This window comes from Petaurus breviceps, unplaced genomic scaffold (genome assembly GCF_028583685.1).
Source record: "Petaurus breviceps papuanus isolate PSGF00001 unplaced genomic scaffold, PetGlider_PUasm1.0 90537, whole genome shotgun sequence".
NCBI lineage: Eukaryota > Metazoa > Chordata > Mammalia > Diprotodontia > Petauridae > Petaurus > Petaurus breviceps.
The window spans coordinates 786,736-810,999 of NW_027187271.1; the positions used below are offsets into that span (position 1 = coordinate 786,736).

Consider the following 24,264-nt stretch of genomic DNA (forward strand, 5'->3'; position numbering starts at 1 on the left):
ATTTTCCTTAAGGGCACCTACGCATAAACAGATGCTGGGCCCTGCCGATGCCACGTGTTGCCAAGGAGACAAGGAAGCTTTACACTTTGTTCTTAGAGAAGTCACTTCCGCTGCCACTGATGCCTCAGTTTCCCCATATGTAAAAATGAAAGCTTTGGATCGCTTCTGAGGCCCCTTCCAGATTTAGAAATACGATCCTGTGACTTTTTGGGTTTGGAAGTTTTGAAGACTGTTATAACCTGGTGAATAATGAAATGAACATAACTAGGAGAACAAGTTATACAATATTCCCGTTGTAAAAACAACTCTCAAAGCTCCAAGAACTATGAGCATTCATACAATGAGAATTCATAATTCTAGACGACCAGAAATGAAACCTACTATCACTGACAGAGGCAGTGAATGCAAGGTGCAGAATGAGATATCTTTATCTATAGATATATATTTATATGCATATATTTACATACAGTCATGTAGAGAATTTGTTTTTCTTCACGTACATATTTGTTACAAGGAATTTATTTTTCTTCTTTTTTCCCCCATGGGAAGAAAAAAAAATAGATTTCTGTTAATTATTAAAAATAGAGAAGGGGTGCTTTGTGGAATGTTGCATACACTTTCAGATAAGGTCACTATTAATAGTTTTATTTAACTGCTTTGCTTTGTTAGAAGAGACCTCATAGAATGGGAGTAACTGTAAGTAAAAGTAAAACACATCAATAAAATTAAAAAAAAAAAACATAGTGATTGGAGGAAGGAACATTAACAAATGTGGGAATCACGAAAGGTTCCTTGAAGAAGATACTTGAATTAAAGCTTTGAAGGAAACTAGGGATTCTAGGAAGTGAAGGGGAGTAGGGAGAGCATTCTAGGCACCGGGAACAACTTTTGCCAAAACAGAGAAATGAGAGATAGAATATAATTTATAGGGAACAAGTGGGCCAGGTAGGTTGTGTGTGTGAATAATGAGAATTTGCCAAGATAGGCTGGAGCCTGATTGTGGATGATAATTTTCATCGTGTAATTTGTCTTTCAGGAAGTAGAGGGGAGAGGCCCTGGGAAATTTCCTCTCTTGAGGGCTGCCCAAGGGAGTGGAAATGGACCGGCCGGGATTTTAAAACTTACTCTTTTTCAGAGTTTTGTATGTCTTTGGGCAACTCACCTAACCTTTTTGCACCTGTTTTCTTATGGATGAAGCAAATGGGTTGCTTCTAGCTTTGTATCCTAAACTTCAGTGCTCCATCTCTTTACCCTACAGTCTGTGTTCATCCTCCCAACCTCTCGCTCCTTTCCTTTCTCCCAGTCCCCAGTGTTTTCGTCTCCATTTCTCCATACTCCAAGTTTACCTTCCCTTTTCTATTCCTTTATCTATACCCTTCTTTTTCCGAAGACTCGTGGTATATTAGGGCTGGAGGGGTCCTCAAAAATGATCTCATCTAGTCTTTTTAAAGATAAAGAAACTGAGAACTAGAGAGGGGGAGGTAACTTTTCTAAGGTCACACAGCTAATCAGTGGCAGAGTCGGGACTGGAACCCAGGTTTCCAGTCTCCCCTGCCCTTCTAAAGTCTACAATCCCTTCTACTCCTCCTAATTACTTTCTTCAATTCCCCCAATTGCCGAGTTTCACTTTCCCTAAACCTTTGCCCCCTTTCCTTTCCAAATTCGTTTTAATCCCCTTTCCCCACCTCCTATTCTCCCAAATCCTCTCCCTTCTCCCCTCCCCGCCCTACTCTCCCTAATTTTCCCTGCCCACTTCCCTAGACTTGCCCCTAGTAAAGCGTCTGCTAGCCCTAGCACAATCCCCGCCTTGTCTGAGAGCTGGATTTCGGTTTCCGTCGCCTCGGGTTACGTCTTTTTTTTTTTTTTTCCCCAGGTCTTTCTGAACACCACCTTCTCCCTCCCTGAAGCTACTATCCTCAATCCTTTCCCTTCTCCAATGCTCCTTTCTCGAGCTGGGATCTCTAGAGTCAACTCCTCTGCAGCCCGGGCCGGCGCTCGCCTGCCGGTATCTGGCCTGGTCAGTGTCACTGTCCACGCCCAGCCATGAGCTCCCGAGGTTCACTTCGCCTCCGGCTCAGGCTCCAGCTTCAGCTGGGACTGTCACCTCTTCTTCTGCTGCTGCTGCTGGAACCTTCAGGCGCCTTGGCCTCAGCGTCAGCCTCTGTAGCCGATGGTGCCACCAGCCTCGGCGGCGGCGAGAGAGTCAATCCTGGTTAGTTGTCGCGGAGTGCGGAAGGGGGCATAGCTGGGGACCTGGAAGAAGTTTGCTAGGTTTGCGATAGAGTCTAAGGGGGAGAGCGGCCACGGCCCCCGAAGTTATCCACCCAGAATCCCCAGGTGAAAAGGAGGGGGAAGTTTGAGAAGCTAAGAAAAGTCCCGATTCAGTTTTCTCTGGCTTCTATTTTTCATCTAGAAAGGGGACAACAAACACATTGCCCTCCCCCTTCCCCCTTCTTTTTGCTCGGGTTATATCTCCCCTTCCTTAGTTCCCCTCCCCCATCTGACGTTCTTATTCTTACTCATGTGTAAAATAGGAGCTTTGGGTTAGGGGTGGAGGGCTAGGAATATTGTTTAGAGAGGCTCCTTATTCGCTGGTGACCATTTCAGATAAACTTTTGGTGATCACTGCTGCCACAGAGGAGACAGAAGGATATCTGAGATTCCTGCAGTCTGCAAAGTTTTTCAATTACACTGTTCAGGTGAGGAACTCCCAGGTGGGCTGGCAAGTTGGGAATGTGTGCTGGGGAAGGGAAGTAGGAAGAGCTGTGTACTTCACCTCTGGATCCTTGAGGGGAGCAGGGTTTGTTTGGTTGGCATCTCTTCTTCCTGGCATTCTCTCTCCTACAGACACTGGGCCTAGGAGAAGAATGGAGAGGAGGAGATGTGGCTCGAACAGTTGGAGGAGGTCAGAAGGTTCGATGGCTGAAGAAAGAGATGGAGAAATATGCAGAAAGAAAGGACATGGTCATCATGTTTGTGGACAGGTAGAGGGTTGGGAATGATTGAGTTGGAGGTGGGGAAAGGGAAGGGAAAAGATCATTCGGAGAGATACTGAATGAACAAAGGCTCAAGATCATGAGGTCATAGATTTAGACCTGTTAGAGGTCATCCGACCCTATCATTTTTCAGATGTGCAAAGTGAGACCCAAAGGGGTCATAATAAATGGGCAAAAGCAAGATTTAAATTCTTGTCAATTCAACAAACATTTATTAAGCACTTGTAAATGTACCCACTATGCTAAGTACTGGGTACACAAATACAAACAAAAAGAAAGAAAATTCTTGCTCTCAAGAAGCTTACATCTGGGGGGAGGAGTCAAGATGGCAGAGTAGAAAGAGGACTTCTGTGGGGCTCCTGCTTCCACCTACCCCAATTCATGTAAAAGGGGACTCTGAACAAACTTTGGAGCTACAGAACCCACAAAATGACACAAAGAAGCTAACCTCCTGCTGAGGATAGGCCAGCAGGTATCTGCCAGGGCAGAGCTCTGGGAGCCAAGCCCAGCCCCCTCAAGCCTGAGGTTTTAGCCCCAGGGCAGGCCTGACCAACCACCACCTGGAGGGACTCCAGATCACCAGCAGCTGTGGCGGTTTCCAGAATTATCAACACATAGATGCTAAGGACAAAGTAAGAGGTCAGTGCAGTGTGGGCTTTGGGATCCAGTAGCTGGGAGTGCATCAGCTTTTGCCCCCCAGGGTGAGAAGCCACTGAGGAGCCTCCCCACATGGCAGCTTTAACTCCTGGCCTGCAGAGTGTAGGGGGACCAAGTAACCAGTCTGAGGTGTAATCGCTCTTGCTTTAACCTGCTTGGATATGGATTGTGGTCTAGGGGTGTGTGACCAGCTTGCTAGAGTGTGTGGAGGCTTCAGAGAGGGCACCCAACTAATACCTTTGGCAGCTGAGAAAACCCCAGCATTTGGGACAAAGCTCTCCTGTCTGGTAGCAGACTGTGGCAAAAAGCCCATGGGTCAAGTGACTGAGTGGTGACATGAGCAGGCAAAGGAAGCAAAATAAACAGAGTACCCCAACTTTACACTCCTATTTTGGCTACAAAAAGGATTAAAGCATGGAACAGGAGGAAGACAGTGAAGTCAGACTCCTGCACCAAAAGCTTTAAAGAAAAATACCAGCTGGTTATAGGCCATAGAGGACCTTAAGAAGCAAATAAGAGAAGTGGAGGAAAAATTGGGAAGAGAAATGAGAATGATGCAAGAAAATTACAAAATGAGAGTCAACAGCCTGACTGAGGAAAATAACACCTTAAAAAATAGACTAACTCAAATGGCAACAGAGGCTCAAAAAGGCAGTGAGGAGAAGAATGCCTCAAAATGCTGAATTTGCCAGATGGAAAAAGAATCTCAAAAGCTCACTGAGGAGAATCATTCCTTCAGAATTATACTGGAGCAAATGGAAGCTAGTGACTTTATGAGAAATCAAGATGCTGTTAAACAGATCCAAACAAATGAAAGAATAGAAGGCAATGTGAAATATCTCATTGGAAAAACCACTGACCTGGAAAATAGATCCAGGAGAGATAATTTAAAAATTATTGGACTACCTGAAAGCCATGATCAACGAAAGAACTTAGAAATCGTCCTCCAAGAAATTCTCAAGGAAAATTGCCCTGATGTTATAGAACCAGAGGGCAAAACAGGTTGAAAGAATCCACTGATCACCTCCTGAAAAAGATCCCAAAAAGAAAACTCCTAGGAATATTATAGCCAGGTTCAGAAATTCCCAGATCAAGAGAGAATATTACAAGCAGCCAGGAAGAAACAATTTGAATATTGTAGAAACACAATCAGGATAACACAGGATCTGGCAGCTTCTACACTGAGGGATCAAAGGGCTTGGAATATGATATTTCAGAGGTCAAAGGAGCTGGGATTAAAACCAAGAGTCACCTACCCAGCAAAACTGAGTATCATGTTTCAGGGGAAAATATGGTTATTCAGTGGAATACAGGACTTTCAAGCATTCTTGCTGACAAAACCAGAGTTGAATAGAAAATTTGACATTCAGATACAAGAAGCAAGAGAAGCATGAGAAGGTAAACAGGGAAAAGAAATCATAAGGAACTTATCAAAGTTGAACTATTTATATTGAAAAACAATAATTGTAACTGATGAAACTTTTCTCAGTATGAAAATAGTTGAAGGGAATATAAATATATATATATATATATATCTGTCTATATAGGAGGGTATATGGGCATATGAATACATATGTGAATGTGTGTATATATATATTTACAGGTATACATAGATAGAGGGCACAGGACCAATTTAATAGGAAGGGATGATACTTAAAAGGAGAAATTAAGAGGTGAGAGAGGAATATAATGAGAGGAGATGGGGAGAGACAGAATGGGGTAAACTATCTCATATAGAAGAGGCAAGGGAAAATGGTTACAATGGAGAGGAAGAACAGAAAGGCAAAACCTTATTCCAATTGAATTTGGCTCAGGGAGGGAATGACATACACATTAAATAGGGTATCTTACCCTACAAGAGAGTGGGGGGAAGGGGATGAGAGGGGGGATGATGGTAGGGAGGGCAGGCTGGGAGGGAATGGAATTGGCAGCACCCACTTTTGAAAAGGGACAGGATCAAAGTAGAGATTAGAATAAGTGGGTGGTGGGATAGGAGGGAGGGAAATATAGTCAGTCTTTTACAATATATCTACTATGGTAATGTTTTGCATAGCTACACATGTACAACCTATACTGAATTGCTTATCTTCCCAGTAAGGGTGGGTGATAAGAGAGAAGGGAATGAATCTGGAATTCAAAGTTTTAAAATCAAATGTTTAAAAGTATATAAATACTATTATTAATACTATTTTACATGTAATTGGGAAATAAGATATACAGGCATTGGGGCATAGAGATCCACCATGCCCTACTGGAAAAGTTGAAGGGAGTATGGGAGAAGATATGGGAGAGAGCAGATTGGAGGAGGGGATATCCTGTGGCACCGCTATTTTGGGGTGGTGGGTAGGTGTAATGGAAATGCAAATTTAAAGATCTTCCCTGCCCCTAGGCTAAAGTGCACCTGAAGCCTGGGGTGGGAGGCTTGTTTTTCAGTAGATACTTCTTGATTGGCCAGTGAGTCAATAAGGTTGTTACATTCTCTGAGCCAGGAGAAGGCTATATAAGCCCTGATGTGAGAGGCTTTGTTTTGGGGGCTCACTTTGAGAAGTGTTCTGTGATTTGATCTGAATTCTGGGAAGCCGTTGTCCAGGCCCCCCCCCCGGCTTTGAAAAACCCAGATGTGGAAACCCAGATGTTGACTGGGTATGGATGTAATGGTTGGACAGTTTGGAAATCTGTCTACTTGATCTGTTTCTGTCTTGATAATTCTGCCTGTATACTTTGAAGTTCGGGGTGCTGACCTTTTCCCCTGAACAAGGTAAACGATATATGTCTGACTGATTAAAGTAAGCTTGTTAACCCATTTTGAGTTGCTTTCCTTTAACAAAGCAGATCCAAGAACCTGTGGTGCAGCAAACCCTGAGGACGCTTGGGGTGCTTGCTGCTACAGTAGGGGAAAAACGGGAAAAAAATTTGTAGCTCAAAATCTGGCAGAAATGAATGATGTAAACCAGAAGTTAATAAAGCATTTGAAAAAAAAGAAAGAAGAAGCTTACATCTCTAATTGGGGAAGATATCACATAAGAGGAGGAGTGAGGAAAGTATGGTGGTGAAGTCCAGAAAATCAGAAGCACAGACAGGAGAGGCATGAAGGATCACTGGCTTGGGCCCTTTCTCAAAATGGAGTTCTGAGAGGAACTCACCAATTGGAGAAGGAGGTCACAGGGGCAGAGGAATGTTCCAGGGTAAGAAGGCCATAGGAGATGAGGGAACTTTTAGGGTGAGAAGCTGGTGGTTCACAGGGCACTTCCTCAAAATAGAGGTTCCAGGAGGAACTCACCATTGGGAGAAGGGGGCTCTTGAGTGCAGAGGGATGTCTTGGGCAAGAAGGCTACAGGGACAGTTCTCTGACTTCAAATCCAGCAGTCTTTCTATTGCACCAAATGTATGGGCAGAAGTAGCAACTAGGGAGTGAGAAGGCGGTGGTTCTAAAAAGATGCTCTCCTCTTCCTCCTTCACACAGCTATGATGTACTTCTAGCTGGGAGTCCCAAAGAGTTGCTGTGGAAATTTCTTCAGAGTGGCAGCCGCTTACTCTTTTCAGCTGAGAGTTTCTGCTGGCCAGAGTGGGGGCTAGCAGAGAAGTACCCCACTGTGGCAAATGGAAAACGTTTCCTCAATTCTGGAGGTAAGTGTCCAGGGGGAGCTGGTTAGCTGGGTCACTTTGGTGACTGGGGCTAGGTCAATCTCAGGGTTGGAATGAAGGAAAGACAATATGGGATGCAGTGGGGTTGGGCTGGACACCTGGTCTCAGACAGGAACTTGTGGAATAGGGAAGGCAAGCTCCTGGGCCCCTAGGAATCCTATAGATAAGACTTGGCACAGAGAACTAGGAGGAGGGGAGTTATATACCTGGTCTATCAGGGGTTGGACACCTGGGTTCCAAAGTTTACCCCACCTGGACAGGGTTCATTGGCTTTGCCCCTACCATCCATCATATTGTTCGTCAGTGGAAATACAAGGATGATGATGATGACCAGTTGTTCTACACTCGGCTCTACCTGGACTCCAGACTCAGAGTGAGGAGAGGGGATTGGGAAGAAGTCTGAAACACCTAGAAAAGGGGGTCCTTTTTCTCCTGGTGGGGGAAGAGTTGGAACTCACTGGTGGAGGGAGAGGGAAAGTAATGTAGCTGGAGAAAAATCTGGGAGGCTGGGAAGATGGAAAGAAGTATATAAAAGAAATATGGGAAGAAAGAAATTTGGGGGGAAGAGGGAATTTCTTCAATTAACATTCCCTCTTTTGACCCCTCTAGGAAAAACTTGGCTTGGCTTTGGATCACAAATCTCGAATCTTTCAGAATCTCAATGGAGCCATAGGTCAGGAAGATGAAGGGGGATCGATTAAGGTTGATGAGTGGTTGGGAGATTCTCAAGGGGAACTGGGTCACATGATGTTGGGAAAATCCCAGAATTAAGAGGAGTACTTCATGTAATTATATCGACGCTGAGGTCCCTCCCTTGAAGAATCTGCCTTTTGGAGTACAAAAATTTATTCATGTCTGTAGTACTATGAACCCTGGGGATGGGAAGTATAAAACTTGACTTCCTTCTTTCCCCTAGATGAGGTGGTATTAAAGTTTGACCGGAATCAAGTTCGTATTCGGAATGTGGCCTATGATACACTCCCTGTCGTGATCCATGGCAATGGACCCACCAAGGTACCTTTCCCCATGGACCTGTTAACATCCCTAAGGAACCCCTCTATCCCAGGAATTACTGTACCTCTGTAATCTGGATGCCTGCATAGTGATCCTTAATAATAATAATAACAATAATAATAATAAGCAAAACCTATAGCTAACATTAAATAGTGCTTAAGTTTGCAAAGCTATTTGGATATATTATCTCATTTGATCTTCACAATAACCCTGTGAGATTGGTGATATTTTTATCCCCATTTTATAGATGAAGAAACTGAGGCTTCAGAGGTCAAATGATTTGCCCAGTAACATGGCTAGAATTTATGCGAGGCAGGATTCAAATTCAAATCTTCCAGACTTTAATCCAGTGTTCTATCCACTGTGTCACCTAGCTTTTATAGAATGGATGGGATAGTTGAATGCTCTTGCTAATGTCTCTCCCCACCTCTGTGTGCTCACTTCTGTGAAATTCATGACCCCCTTAGCTTCTTGGACTCAGACTTTTGCTTGCTTTTCTCTCTGTAATAGCTCCAGCTGAATTACTTGGGAAACTACATCCCTAATGGCTGGACCCCAGAGGGAGGCTGCGGATTCTGTGACCGAGACCGGATAGATCTAGAGGAGCGGCAGGTAAGGAGATTGTGAGGATGAGAAAGGGAAGGGAGGAATGAAATGGTATGGAGGAGTTAGGTAGTATTCAGTCTAATGTAACAAACATTAACAGTGTTCACAGCTCTGTGCTAGATGTTAGTTGGGTCAGAGGGAGCTCCTGGAAAGGACAGGATGGAGAAAGAGTGTCTGGGTTTCCCCCCCAGCCCATTTTTGCTGGCTTTGTTTGTTAAGGGGCAAGAGAGTGTGGGGTTTTGGTCTCTTCCCTTTAGGTAACTTTCCCCTCAGCCTGGGACTTTAGGTTTGTAAATATACATAGGTATCATTAGGGAAATAGTGTCTGTCTCTGGAGGGGGGTGGGAGTGATAGGCTTCCAAATGACAGTCTTCCTCACGTGCTCCTTCTACAGCAGCCTTTGCCCAAGGTGCTTCTGTCTGTATTTGTGGAACAGCCAACTCCATTCCTGCCTCGATTTCTACAGAGGTTGCTATTCATTGACTATCCACCAGAGCAGATGACACTCTTCCTGCATAATAATGTGAGATAAACTCATCCCACTTTCCCAAGCTACCTCCTGAGATAACCCCACTTGACCCAAGCTGAATGTAAGCTTCTTGAGGACTGGCACTGTTTTCATTTTATATTTGTATCCCCCAGCCCCAATAATGCTTGTCAATGTCAAATAAAACCTTAATTTAAGTCTTACCTCCTTTAGTGGGCCTGACCTCCTGACTTTTTCTAATTTCTTCCCTTGTCCTTTCCTCACCATCACCCCAATCTTGAATTTCCTCTGATCTCCCCCATCTCTTTTGCCCCTTATTATTCAATCTTTTTCTATCTTTCCCTTCTTCTCAACCCTAGGAGGTCCATCATGAGCCCCACATTGCAGCTGCTTGGCCTCAGCTCCAGGACCATTTCTCTGCTGTGAAGCTTGTTGGACCAGAGGAAGCTCTGACTCCTGCCCAGGCCCGGGACATGGCTATGTGAGCAAATTTGGAGTGGGGAAGGGGACAATTTAGCCACACTGATACCTACTTAGTCATCCCACTGTTATATCCTGGCCATCTCCAGCATTACAGGTTAATTTAGCCATCCTTATACCTCTGCCCTGTGCCATCCTGTTTCCCTATATTTGTGCCAATCCAACTGTCCCCATGCTTAGGTGGGATCATGCCTAGAGATGTCTGGGGAAGTTGAAACTTTGCTTTTCCTTATATTATCCATTCTCCATAGTAAGAATTCTTTCCAGAATTTTGTCTTTGATCCATCTTATTGTAGCTTGAATTAATTTATCTCCTCTTCTCTGGGAGCTGAAAGTGGGGATGAGAAGAAAGTAGGAAGGAAGGTAGGCTTGCATCTAGGGACTCACCAGTCCATTTGTTTGTCCACAGGGACAGCTGTCGTCAGGATTCTGAGTGTGAATTCTATTTTAGCCTGGACGCAGATGCTGTCATCACCAATCCCCAGACTCTGCGCAACCTCATTGAGGAGAACAGGTCACCCAGCTGGGTCACTCCCCAAATTTCTGAAAGGATTCTCAAATCCTTTTCTTCCTCTCAAGAAGACCCTCCCCCTTATGTCCACCCCTAAGGGATACCCCAGGTGACCCTTAGGTTTCTTCAACCCAGTTCTCACCTCAGTCTCCCTTTTCCCTCCAGGAAAGTGATAGCTCCCATGTTGTCTCGACATGGGAAACTCTGGTCCAATTTCTGGGGGGCATTGAGTCCTGAGGAGTACTATGCTCGATCTGAGGATTATGTGGAGTTGGTGCAGAGGAAACGAGTGTGAGTCTTCTTCCTCTGCAGGAATCCTTGCCTTACCTTCCACTACATCTTTTGTATCTGTCCTCTTCTCAACATTAACACTGTCATTACCCTAGTTCAGGCCCTTATCACCATTGAGTGCTTAATAAATGTTTATTGACTTACTTTCTTTTTTTTTTTTTAAGCAATTGGGGTTAAGTAACTTGCTCAAGGTTACATGGCCAGGTGTTTCTGGGTGGGTGCTAAGTGTCTGAGCCCGGGATTCGATCTCCAGGTCTATCTCAACACTGGAGCCGGTGCTCTTACTCGCTGTGCTACCTGGCCTCCCCTATTGACTTACTTTCACCTGAATTACTGCAATAGCCTCCTGACCAGTCTCCCAGACACCTTCCCATTGACAATCCATCCCTTTGTGATTCATAGCTCAGAGGAGCAGGGCTTGGGGAAGCAGGAAGCAGGTCAAGGTAAACCCTGCTGAGGTAAAGGGTAACAGGTTGATCCCTGTATACACCTGGGATGAAAAAGCAGGTGCATCCTCAGGGGTGGAGGGCTCTTTATTGATTTGGGTAGAGGCAGCATGAAGTACGAAGCAGTGCATGGGGTATCAGCAGGCCTGGTTTCCATTTGAGCTCTTTCCCTTTCTGTATGACCTTGAAGGAATTGGTTAGCTTCTTTAAGCCTCAGTTTCCTCCTCTGTACAGTGGAGATATTTGTATTACCTACCCCATAGCAGGATTGTGAGAAAAGTACACTCCCAAGTAATATGGAAATGAACTATTAAGTAAAATAATATATATAAAATACTTTGTAACTATAAAACACTATATGAGCTTTATTGTTATTCTAACCTTGCTCTCTTCAACACATACACAGGGGCATATGGAATGTACCGTATATATCCCAGGCCTATTTGATTAAAGGGAAGACACTTCGGAATGAGCTGCCCCAGAGAGAAGTATTCTCACAGAGTGAGAGTGATCCTGACATGGCTTTCTGCAAGACTGTCCGTGATAAGGTATGAAATTTGATCTCTAGGTCCTTGGGGCAAGTGGAGACTTGGAGGACCATTCTCTAGTTCTTTTAATCTCACCTTTTTTCTTCCCTAGGGTATCTTCCTCCATCTCAGTAACCAGGAGGAGTTTGGGCGACTTTTGTCCACAGCCCGTTACAGAACAGAACACCTATACCCTGACCTCTGGCAGATCTTTGACAACCCTCTGGTGAGGAAGGGGCCACTCCTTTGTCCCCAGTTCTTGATACCTGAATATTTGCCTTTTAGGCTTTCTCCTTAAATCCCATCTTTTTGGGGAATAACCACCTGCCCTTGCTCAGGGGAAAATGAGGGAATGGAGAAATCTTGAGGTGTCTGATTTTAGAGTGGAAGCCTGTTGGGACTAGGGGTAGGGGGGAGGTAATCACTAATGTCTCCTCCATGATCTACTTGTAGGACTGGCAAGAACAATATATCCATGAGAATTACAGTTGGGCACTTGATGGGGATGGTATGGTGGAACAGGTAAGCCCCTCTAAGGGAATATCCCCAATCACCCAAACATAGACTTTCTCCCCAAAACACTGTACCCTAGGGAGTATTCCAGATGTAGCCCTTGAACCCAACACACACACACACACACACACACACACACACATCTTGCCCTGTCTCATCCCCTGATCCTTGTCACTTTATTCTTCTAGTCCTTATCACTGCCTCTTCCTCTCTGCCTTATCACCCTCACCCCATACCCCAGTTGTGGCCCTTTCCCCTTCTTTTGTTCCCCCACCAACTCTATCAGATCAAAAATGAGTCACTCAGCCCAGTGTCTAATCATCAGGATTCTAGAGCTCTGTGTTTCTTTCCTTTCCCTCCTTCAACCCTGCCCCTTTAGCCATGTCCAGATGTGTACTGGTTTCCATTGTTGTCGGAGCAGATGTGTGATGAGTTAGTAGAAGAGATGGAGAACTTTGGCCAGTGGTCTGGGGGAAAGCATGAGGTAGGATGGGGTCACTTGGAGAGGGAGATAGTCAGGAGATAGGACACTGAGTATTCTGGAAAGAAGGGATGGGGAGGATGAAGGAATCCTAGGGAAAAGACGGGAATGTAGGATTAAGGATGATTTGGGAATGAGTGAGAGGGTAGGGGAAGGGGATAAAAGAGACATAAACCCAGGAGATTAAGGGGGACATAGGGGCTAGGTGATGTGGGGTCAGTACAGGGTGGTGGTGGGTGGCAATAGTAGCAATAAGGGCTTAAGAAACTCTTGGGGAAAGGATATTTCTAGGAGAGAGTAGAGATGGCTCAACCTCTGTGTGCCCAAACTCTCCCCTTTAGGACTCTAGGTTGGCAGGAGGATATGAGAATGTGCCTACTGTAGACATTCATATGAAGCAGCTGGGTTATGAAGATGAATGGCTGCAATTCCTGAGAACCTATGTGGGACCCATGACAGAGAACCTATTCCCAGGGTACCACACAAAGGTTGGCTAATGCAAGGGGACATGGAACTACTTCTCTTCACAGCCTCTTCCACCCTCCATCCCCAACAACCTAATTTCCCCCATCAGATCTCAATGTCAACCCTCCCTTTCCCTGCATGATCCCTGTGAGCTTCTGAGTCTTTCACTTTGGGACCGTGATTTCTGATTTTAGGTCCTTCCTTAGGGATTGGTGGGGAGAGTACTAAGAAAACAAATGATGCTTATCTTCACTTAGTACTTAGCAATTACAGATAACTCATCTATCCATGATCTCATTTGATACTCGTAACAGTCCTAAGGGAGGTAGGACAGGTATTATCCCAACTTTGTAGATAAAGAAACTGAGGCCCAGAGTGACTTGTCTAGAATCACATAAATGGTAAGTGGCAGAGCCAGGACTCCCAGTTCTTCTGATAATATGTCCAGGGCTCTGCCCACTGTACCTGCCTCACCAGATCCATCCCTAATTTGTGTATGCTGATGAGGTCTGACTACACTGTACATCAAGAGACCCAAGAAAGGGAAGAACTGCCACAAAATGGTGTCTTATACAGCTGGAGAGATGGATTGGGGAGAGGGGAGTAGAGTTGCCCAACAAACAGGAATGGTCTGTATTTGACTATTTTTGGTACAAGCTTCAGGATACAAACTTTGGTTCCCATTGAGCACTGGCAAGAATAGTGCCACCTTGTGGCTTGCCTGATGCCTCCTTGAGGCACTTTCCTGCTTCAACTAGGCTGTCATGGGATTGTAGCTGTAGAGCTCAAAGGGAAGATAGAGGTTCTAACTGAGGACCATGGGACTTTCCCCTTTGCTTCCCAAGTCCATCTTCATGATCCTCCTGGCCTGATTCTTGACCGCAGGTCATGATCCTCTTTTGTCTTTCCCCAGACCCGAGCTGTGATGAACTTTGTGGTGCGGTACCGGCCAGATGAACAGCCATCCTTGCGTCCACATCATGATTCTTCTACTTTCACCCTCAACATTGCACTCAATAGCAAGGGTCTTGACTATGAAGTAAGCAGGGATATCCTTCCCCTCTCCATGTGATATACCTTCCCCCTTCTGGGAATCAAATGAAATTACCCTTTTCTTACTACCCTCTGAGATATGCTTGAGATCTCCACAACCCCTTGGCCTCAGGACATAAGATGTCCAAAAAAAAAAAAAAACCCGGAGCTTTTCTTTCTCATCTTATATACATATTTACCTCTCCTTTTGTTTCCCATTTCTCTTTCTTTGGTAAACACACACACTCCCCTATTTGCTTTTTGTTTAAATCTCTGTTATAATTTCTTCCTCTTCCTCTTCTTACTTCAGTCTCTTATTAACCCAAGTCTTCTCCCCTATCCCAGCTTTAACCCTTGCGAATCTGATTTTATCTGCCATGATATCTTGTCTTCCTGGGTTTTCTCCTTATTTAGGGAGGAGGCTGCCGATTCCTGCGATATGACTGCATTGTCTCATCTCCAAGAAAAGGCTGGGGGCTTTTGCACCCTGGACGCCTCACCCACTACCATGAAGGACTACCCACTACAAAAGGCACACGATACATCATGGTGTCTTTTGTGGATCCTTGACAGTTAACTACTTTTCTTTTTCCTATCACCACTGTGCCTTCTTGGGCCCTAGGTCCAGCCCCCTTCCTCATTGCTAGGGAAAGGGGACAGAAGAATTTCTCTGAGTTCTGCTCCATGATGTGTATTTATTGTCTGTCAGTTCAATGTGTGTTTGTCTACCTTGCCTTGATATGGCCCTCTCAGGTAGCCCTTGGAACTCCTGTCCTTTCTCTCCCTACCTTCAGCCACAAATGCATCTGGGAGAGGTTCCCTGTGTGATAAATTATTGAATAAAGGAGGATTTGTAACCTTTGTGTCCATGTGTTTATCCTATAATCATGCATCCATCCTGGGAAGAGTATCCCATTCTTGTACCTCTGTTCTCATTTGGGGTAGTAGAAAGAACATTAAATTGGAGTGCATGGACTTATATTCAAATCCTGACTCTGCTAATTACTGTGCAACCCTGAACATATCACTTTAAATTCTCTGAGTTTCAGGTTCCTTATCTGCAAAATGAGGGGGCTGGACTAGTTGACTTCTAAAGTATCTTCTTGCTTTAAATCCCATGATACTTTGGTTTCTATCCCTATTGGCTTTCCACTCTCCCCACACATCACTGAATACAGGAAGACTGATATTCACCAAAGGGAAGTGGAGAGAGGAGAAAGAAGGAAAGCCTGAAGCAGCTTTGGAGAGATTATTTTTCCCACTATTCACTTTCTGACTCCCTCTTCCTCTAATTGTGGTTTCCTGTGGGAGCTGAATCTCAAAGCATCTTAACCTCCTTCCACACTGGATAATTCATGGTTTAGGTCTATACCCTAAATGACTTTTAAAGTGGTCAAAACTGGCCCCAGTTGCTTTGCTGTCTCCCTCAGGCTTGGTGGAGGGCTGCCCTGATGAATTGTCCCACTCTCCCTGTTCCTCAGATCTCTGACCCATCACCAGCAATTCAGAGCACTGTAGCACTAGTGCTTTTGGGTCACAGTCCCCAGAAAGCTTTTGCTCCCGAAGGGCTATGGCCATGCTGGTTGTTAAGGCCCAAGCAAATGTCAGCAGCTTTTTGAGGTAAGGTCTTGGAGGTAAGGTCTCTATGACACTGGGAAGAAGTAGAGACAACCAGGGTTGTAAGCCTGTGTCATGTGTTTGGGTCTGCTAGTGTAGCCTCATTGATAGTCACGTGGGACCTAGGGGACAGTGCTGAGTGAGATCAGATCAGTGAGTTCATAGTTTTCTTTCTTTTGTTTTTTACCTTCTTTTGGATTCTGGGTGTCTTAAACCATGGAGACAGCTTTATCTTTGACACATAATTTATAGTTTGGATTGATTTAAGAAGTAAATGGAGATCAGAGAAAATGTCTAGTCCTCTATCTTTCTGCTCACATGACTCTGAAGTCTCCGCTGACTTCTCTAACACTGTCAACTGCATCACCAATCATTCAAACAGTCATGAAACTTGGAGCCATCTCTGATTCCCGAAAGTTTCTCATTAGTCCCATCAGTTCACTTAAAGAAGTCCTTGTTAATCTTGACAGTGTTTCCATTTTGTCATCTTTTCCACTCCACCACACTAATACAGGCTTGCAGTATCATCTGATTGGATCATTGCTATTGCAATAATTATTATATATGGTTTCCTTGTCTCCACTCTATTCTATCCTTCACAATCTGCGAAAGTAATATTTATAGGGTGCTGCTCTAATCACAGCTCTGTGCAAGACTCCTCTTTGCCTACTGAATAAAGCATAAATCGCTAAAGTGGTAGTGGAAGGTCTGCAATATATTTCAGAGGTTGATTGACTTGGCTTCATGCTTTTCCAGGTACCCATCCCACTGATCGGTGAAACTCTCCATTTTCCTCTTGTTACCACTTCACACCAGCTGAACACTGAAGATTCACTCAGGGATGAGCCCTGGTTGCTTCTGAAGGTCTTCTGTGTTGCTGCCAGCTTCTCTCTTTTCAGTGTTCATTGCTAGGTGTAATGGGAATGGGAATTTGAAGATCTTCCCTGACCCTAAACAGACCTAGGAGGGAGTTTGAAGACCTCCCCTGCTTTGAAAGTAGACTCTGCCCCCAATAGGCTGAATGTAATCACATGGAGCCTGTGATAGAGGGAAATGGCTGAAGGGTGCAGCAGAGCTCACAGGAAACTTACCTGCTGGGAAGATAAATTCTATCCCCTAATAGGATAAATGTAGTCTCATGGAGCCTGTTGGTGGGAGTTTTGCTGAAGGGAAGCAAAGCCCACAGGAAGCTGGTGGTCAGAGCTAGCCAGATGGTAGGAGAGAGAGAAGGCTGAGACAAGGAGCTAGAGAGGTTTGTGAGTAAATATTGATCTTGTATTGGTTTGTGGGAAGGCTGAAGGATGCTGTGGCTCTCAGCATTATTATGGCTTCTGAATATCTTTGATACTATGATGGAATCAGCTTACTGGCTTTGGGATTTGTTTTTCTGGTGTCTAAATAAATGCTTCAGTTCTGTCCTCTATCTAGAAAGTTTGGTATATTTTGTGATCAAATGTCATGCAATGCTTATAGTCACAGTCTTTATCGTGATGGTGGGAGCTGTAAATATTGCACTGGTGCTACATTTGGTGATGAGGATGAGACTGCGAAATATCTAGTTGGATATTTGCCTCTAGTTGGAGGCAGAAGGGATTTAGGAGAAATGGCTATCCCAGGATGGGAGGATTTGCCATATGCTTCCCTAGCAAGGGAGTGGTCTAGCAAGTACAGGGCTCTGTGAAAACTGGGAACAGGGAGAAACTAGATTTATAAACATGTTTTCAAAGAATACCAATAAAACCTGGGAGAGAACTGGAGGCAGTGAGTAGAAGAGGCTGGGTTTTGCTGACAGGCAAAATTGTATTGTGTGTAAAGGCAGAGACAAACTGTTACAAGAGTTGGCTAAGTGCCAGCCAGTATTTGCACTCTCCTTTAGAAGAGTAATCTGGAGAGTCTCAGGTGGAAGGAGAGAGTACTGGAAAGTCTCTGGAAGCAGAGAGGGCTGTTGTAAATTTGGCTCAGAAAAAGAAACAAAAAAGTAACAGGAGAAAAGTTCATAAAGCCGTTGCTATGACAACTTCCAAGAGAGCGCATTGGGAACAAGTGATACAATACAGAATAATGTATTGTTTAATGGTGAAGCTTTTATAGAGGCAAAAGCTTGACCCATTCTAAGAAGGCAGGAGAGTCAGGGAAGGCAAGCAGTGTTTAAGGAGATACTTGAGGATTTCACTAAGCAGGAAATTACTGATGTTTTGAACAGATTCACCCAAAGGATGGGAGAATCCTTAGTGTCTTGGATGATAAGAATCAGGATGAAGGAGCTGCTGGGATAGTAATAGATAGAGTGGACTGCTAGAAATTTATAAGTATTTGCCAGAATCCTTTTGTCCAGCAAGCTTTTAGAGACTTTCATTTGGCAGTATAACCAATATGACCAATCTGTTAGCTTTAGCTGCTGCTGGATTCAATAGAATATATCCTACTGATTCTATGTGGCCTAGTGGAGACAGACCCTGGTACTCATTTAGAGACTGTATGAGAAAGTTGAAAAAAGAAGTAATGAAAACTGCTGTTGTGGCTGGAGATGCAGATATGTATCATGAAATCCCGTTAGCAGTTCCTCATAGAAATATCATGGTGAAGACAGCTCCTCCTGCTTATAAACACCTACTTCTGACTCTATTAATTGCTGAAATAGGACACCTTCTGTCAGAGGTGCTGGATAAGATTTCACAGCTAAGTGACTTAGGAGAATGGGAAAAAGATAAATTTCCTCATGAGAGAAAAGTAAATGGCCAGAGGATTCAAAGTCAGAATAGATTGATGTAATGTAATACCAAGCAAAGGCAACTTCCCAGGTTCAAAATACCAGCATAGGTGCTCTCTATTTTATTCAGTAACAAACCCAGAACAGAGAAGATCAAAACATGACATCATTCAAAATACAGCATTTACTAAGTGTGATTAAATCATCTCCAAGGCCTACCCCACCCCAGGACTTTCCAATCATTCAATCAATTACAAAGTCTCTGTTCCAAATACTTCTCCACCCCTAGGCTATACCTTAATTAAGTCCACCACAAAGCCCCTCTTCTCAAATGGAGATTAGTTTCCAAACATAAGTAAAATACATTCATTTGCTCAACCATAGAACACAAAAAGGTCAAAAGTTCCCCACCCCTGGATCACAATTGAATCTACCCCAGAGTTACATCAAGTTTAAACACAGCACTTAATACCCAAATGGAGGTCTTTTCTTCATCTTGACACGAGGCAAGTTCTCAGCAATCTTAGTTCCTGGAGAGACAAGGCTTAGCAAGGCCATAAGATACATTGCCAGTCCCTTCATGAATTTATCCTCTGTCTGTAGAACAGTCCTAGAACCCCTGAACACATTAGCAAAGCCCTCTCCCAGGATTTCTGTAAACATACAACAAGAAAATCCTTCTTCAGGGCTTCTGAACCAACAGAAAGGCTCCCAGACCCCTGCAACAACAGCACTGTCCTTCACCAGTGGACAGTATTCATTCTGTCTGCCGGACAGTCTCCAGACCCCTGCAACAACAGTACTGTCCCTCACCAGTGGACAGTATTCACTCTCAGTACTGTCCCTCACCAGTGGACAGTATTCACTCTCTGTCTGCAGGACAGTCTCAGGCCTTCTTAACCAAATGCCAGGTTCCAGGACTTCTTCAACAGGACAGTCTTTCACCAGTGGACAAATCTGGCAAAATAACATCAAAACAGACAGACAAAGTACCAGCAAAACAGCCATGTCTCCTCAGTCCTTGGCAGCTCAGGGGTCAGGTCTCAAAAGTCCAGGGCAATTCAAAGCGGCCACCAGCAATCTCTTAGTCTCTCCCTCTACACAAGGTGCTGCTTCCAAAAAGAACTTCCGCCTCTCTCTTGTCTCTCCAAATCTACGTCACCAGCTCCTCCCAGTCAGGACTTTCTTTTCACATCAAAAAGTCCATCCCACAGGTGGGATTAACAAGCTCTGGGTTTTAATACAATCAATTTGAAAACCAAGCCAATACAGGGGAATCTTTAATTGCCATTACTATCACAATTGACCAGAAAAGAATTGTTTATTGCTCTATTGAGAACAGGGGTTGATTTTAGAAAAATTGATGGTATTCCAACTAATGAACTATATAAAATGTACTGTGATAAGGAATTTAGCATGTCAGACGGAATAGAGAAGTAAGGACTGTCCCTATAGATGCTCCTGAACCATTTGTTGAGGCAAGCACCCCAGTGTCCCCCAGGGTGGCTGCCACCACCACAGGTTCTTAGATCTGCTTTGCTAAAGGAAAGCAACTCAAAATGGGTTAACAAGCTTACTTTAATCAGTCAAACATATATCGTTTACCTAGTTCAGGGGAAAAAGGTCAGCATCCCGAACTTCAGAGTATACAGACAGAATTATCAAGACAGAGAAATAGATCAAGTGGACAGGTTTCCAAACTGTCCAACCATTACATCCATACCAAATCAACATCTGGGTTTTTCAAAGCCAGGGGGCTCTCAACAACAGCTTCCCAGAGTCTCATAGTGAGCCCCAAAACAAAGCCTCAAATCAGTGTTTATATAGCCTTCTCCTGGCTCAGAGAATGTAACAACCTTCTTGACCCACTGGTCAATCAAAAAGTATCTACTGAAAAACAAGCCTCCCACCCCAGGCTCCAGGTGCACTTTAGCCTAGGGACAGGGAAGATCTTAAAAATTTACATTCCCATTGCACCATTGAATCCAAGTTCATCACACTTTCAGGGAGAACAGGAAATTGTCCAAGCCCCAGCTCAGATTAAAGAAAGACACAGACAAGATTGCAGACCCCATATTAATCTGACTATATATAAAAATGGATCAAATAGATCAAATACTGTAACCAGGGCCTTGTTAGATACTGGGGTGGAGGCCTCCCTTATTTATGGGAACCTTGATAAGTTCAAGTGTGGAACTCCTATTATGGTCACAGGACTAGGAGGGGCTTAAATATCAGCCAGAGAAATCAAACTACTGATGAAAATTGAACAATTACCTAAGAAAGAATATACTGTGGTTATTGGACGCATTCCTGAATACTTCATTGGAATAAATATATTGAGAGGTATGACTGAATTTACCTGAAGGAAGATGTCAATTTGCAGTAAGGAAGATGGGAATTAATACAGTTTTAGTGGGAAAAATAAAAATGGACCCAATCACTTTATCTGAACCTTCTGAAGCAATTATTTTAAAGCAGTATTGTGTGCCAGGTGGGCAAGATGAAATTTCCAATACTATAAAGGAATATATTGAGGCAGGGCTGTTAGTCCCTCCAACCACATGATGGAATAATCCTGTTTGGCCAGTATGAAAATCAGATGGGATGTGGAGAATGACAGTGGATTATAGACAATTGAATAAGTGACTCCTCCCTTGTATGCTGCTGTTCTGGATACTGTCACCTTAATAGAAAGGATTCAGAAGTGTGATGGGACTTGGTATGCAGTGATTGATTTGGCCAATGCCTTCTTCACCATCCCAATAGACTCTAAACAGTGAACCAGTTTACTTTCACTTGGCAGGGCAGACAATATACTTTCACCTGCTTGCCACAAGAATATCTGTGTAGTCCCACTATTTGTCAGAGGATTGTGGCTGAACATTTGGATGAATTAAAGCTACCTGGTATACAGCTTACCCACTACATTGATGATATTATGATACAGGGGAAAAAATGTAAGAGAAGTAGAGAAGAGTTTGACACTTTTGACTGGACATATGAAAAGAAAAGGGTAGGGGCGGCTAGGTGGCACAGTGAGTAAAGCTCTGGCCCCAGAGTCAGGAGGACCTTAGTTCGGTTACGGCCTCAGACACTTAACACCCAGACAAAAAAACTAGCCGTGTAACCTTGGGCAAGTTACTTAACCCCAATTGCCCTCCAAAAAAGCAAAAAAAAAAAAAAAAGGAAAGGGTGGGAAATTAAACCTTGAAGGACCAGCTCAAAATGTAAAATTTTGGGGAATACAGTGGAATAAGGGCCTGCAAGAGATTCCGCCACAAATCCGACAAAAGATTCAGGGTGTTCCTATCCCTACCAATAAGAAAGAGGCCCCAAAGTCTATAGGATTATTTGGGTATTGGAGACATCACATTCCACACCTGGGTCAGATTTTGAAACCCTTATATAAAGTTACCAGGAAGAAATATGAATTTGACTGGGGACTTGAGCAGAATAAAGCTTTTGAGGAAGCCAAAGCTGCTATACAATTGGCTCTAGATTTATGGCCTATGCAGAATGGTCCAGTAGAACTACAAGTGACTGTACAGGATGATTATGCAAACTGGAGTTTATAGTAGAAACAACAAAGCTGAAATGTACCTTTAGGATTTTGGTCCAGGAAACTTCCTTCATCTGGAGTGCAATATACACCTTTCGAAAAGCAGTTGTTAGCTGCATATTGGGCTTTGATAGAGACTGAACAACTGACTCTGGGCCATGAAGTAACATTAAGGCCTGGAATACCGATTATGACCTAGGTAATGAGTACCCCAGCTTCTCACAGAATTGGACATGACTAAGAGGCTAGTATAATTAAATGGAAGTGGTATATTCAAAATGGAGCTAAAACTGGCAAAAGTAGAGTTTCTGCTCTACATGAATCTATAGCTAACATTGATACTGAGGGACATGATACACCTCTGAATTAAGGCAACAGTTAGCACAGTGCTTGGTAAGATGGAATGATGGATATGATGGACTAAGTGAAGAAGTGAAGAAACATGCATGGTTTACTGATGGAACAGCAAAATATTTGGGCCAAAAAAGACATTGGAAAGCAGTAGCTTATAACCCATGTACTAGAAGGACTTTGGAAAGTACTGGGCTAGGGGGAAGTAGTCAATATGCTAAACTTATGGCAGTATATCAAGCCATAAAAACAGAACAAGGAGGACAGTGTCATATATTCACTGATTCATGGGCAGTAGCTAATGGGTTGGGATGCCCATGTGGAAAAATCAAAATTGGGAAATTCATGGTAAACAAGGCTGGGGCAAAGAATTATGGGAAGATATATGGGACATGTCTTTGGTTACTTATTTGTTAGTTTTTTATGTAGATGCTCATGTGACCCTCACCACACCAGAACATGAGTACAATGCTCATGCTGATCAACTAGCATATTGTCCCTACTTTGACAACTGATGATCCAGTATTAGCAAAATGGGTCCACCAAATGGACAGCCATTTAGGGGTCCAGGTCACACACCGGTGGGCACAAGATCTGGGTATTAGTATCTCTTATTCATTGTTAAAACAGAGAGCAGAAAAATGTCATTTATGTCAATTGGAAAAGGAGCAAACTGTTCCTTGGGTAGTAACTGGGGAAAAGCAAAGGGAAAAGTCCCAGCCCAAATCTAGCAAATAGATTATATTGGTCCCCTACCCCAAGAAAAAGGATGCAAATTTATATGTACTTGTGTTGATATCTATTCAGGTGTACTGGTGGCTTGTCTTTATAAGAATGCAACCCAGAAAAACACCTATAAAACTCTAGATCTCATATTATGGAACCCCAGTGCAGATTCAAAGTGATAATGGGTCACATTTCAAAGGTAATGAAATGAAAAGATATTGTATATTAAACAATATAGAATGGATATATCATTTTCTATATTATCCACAAACATCTGGGTTAATTAAAAGAATGGATTATTGAAAGAACAGTTAAGGAAGTTAGGTTCTAATAATTCATATCAACATTGTAAAGATAATTTGTTCACTGCTTTACATAATTTGAATAATAGACCACTGGGAGAAAGTACACCTCTAGCCAGAATGATGACCCCAAATCTGCAAATTAGGAAACAACAGACACATAAGATCCCAAATATTGAGTAATGGACTGTGAGGCAAGATGTCCCAGCACCATATCCAGGAACACCTCGTTCAGCAGGATATGATTTACATTGTTTAGAAGACTTTTGGTTGGATAGAACAGAGATAAGAAACATCTCTACTGGGATATGTATGAGAATCCCTAAAAACCATTTTGGATGGATATTACCTAAATCAGGTTTAGCAGCTTGAGGTATACATGTATTGGCTGGAATAATAGATTCTAATTATCAAGGAGAAATTATTGTAACAATGCAGAATTTGGGTGAAGAACCCATAACAGTTTTGTAAAAATGATAGGATAGTACAAGTGATTATTATTCCTTGTGAAACAATACCACTTGTGAAAACTGACCCTCCTTTTAAAATAACTATCAGAGGAACTAAAGAATTTGTTTCTACTAATAGAATAAAATTGGGAGCTAAAGTATGGGCAAAGCTGAAACCAGATGATGTTCCAAAGGCTGCAGAGATTATAGCATGTGGGAAAGACAATACTGTAGCTGTTGTTTATTCAGGAGAAGATGATTGTCAAATTGTACCCTTAACTCATGTATTCTATCATGAATGAGGTTATGATAGTGAGTTCATGGACTCCAGAGGCATGGATGACCCTATATTTGTTTCTTTTTTACTTTTTGTCTGTTAAACTTGTTTGCAAGATT

General features: G+C 43.4%; 1 protein-coding gene across 2 annotated transcripts; it reads left to right on the forward strand.

Moving 5' to 3' along the window:
* Nucleotides 1–1,749: 1,749 nt before the first annotated feature.
* PLOD3 (procollagen-lysine,2-oxoglutarate 5-dioxygenase 3) lies at nucleotides 1,750–15,008 on the forward strand. 2 transcript variants are annotated; one of them, XM_069063227.1, is made up of 19 exons: nucleotides 1,750–2,212; nucleotides 2,608–2,699; nucleotides 2,848–2,984; nucleotides 7,117–7,280; nucleotides 7,559–7,671; nucleotides 7,908–7,971; nucleotides 8,215–8,312; nucleotides 8,823–8,924; nucleotides 9,316–9,441; nucleotides 9,765–9,886; nucleotides 10,295–10,399; nucleotides 10,562–10,687; nucleotides 11,540–11,681; nucleotides 11,773–11,886; nucleotides 12,114–12,182; nucleotides 12,553–12,657; nucleotides 12,996–13,142; nucleotides 14,033–14,158; nucleotides 14,566–15,008. In XM_069063227.1, exons 1-19 carry the CDS (start codon nucleotides 2,044–2,046, stop codon nucleotides 14,719–14,721), a joined length of 2,277 nt encoding a protein of 758 aa, XP_068919328.1. In that variant the 5' UTR covers nucleotides 1,750–2,043; the 3' UTR covers nucleotides 14,722–15,008. The 2 variants fall into 2 exon arrangements, with proteins under 2 accessions (XP_068919328.1, XP_068919327.1); XM_069063226.1 differs by having other exon boundaries at nucleotides 1,751–2,212; nucleotides 9,313–9,441.
* The last annotated feature ends 9,256 nt before the right edge of the window (nucleotides 15,009–24,264 follow it).

Excerpts from the sequence above, each read along its gene's own strand:
- PLOD3 (XM_069063226.1), top strand. The coding sequence starts at position 2,044 with ATGAGCTCCCGAGGTTCACTTCGCCTCCGGCTCAGGCTCCAGCTTCAG. Across the intron at positions 7,672-7,907 it reads ACCTGGACTCCAGACTCAGA|GAAAAACTTGGCTTGGCTTT; the intron begins GTGAGGAGAGGG and ends TGACCCCTCTAG. Across the intron at positions 8,313-8,822 it reads ATGGCAATGGACCCACCAAG|CTCCAGCTGAATTACTTGGG; the intron begins GTACCTTTCCCC and ends TCTCTGTAATAG.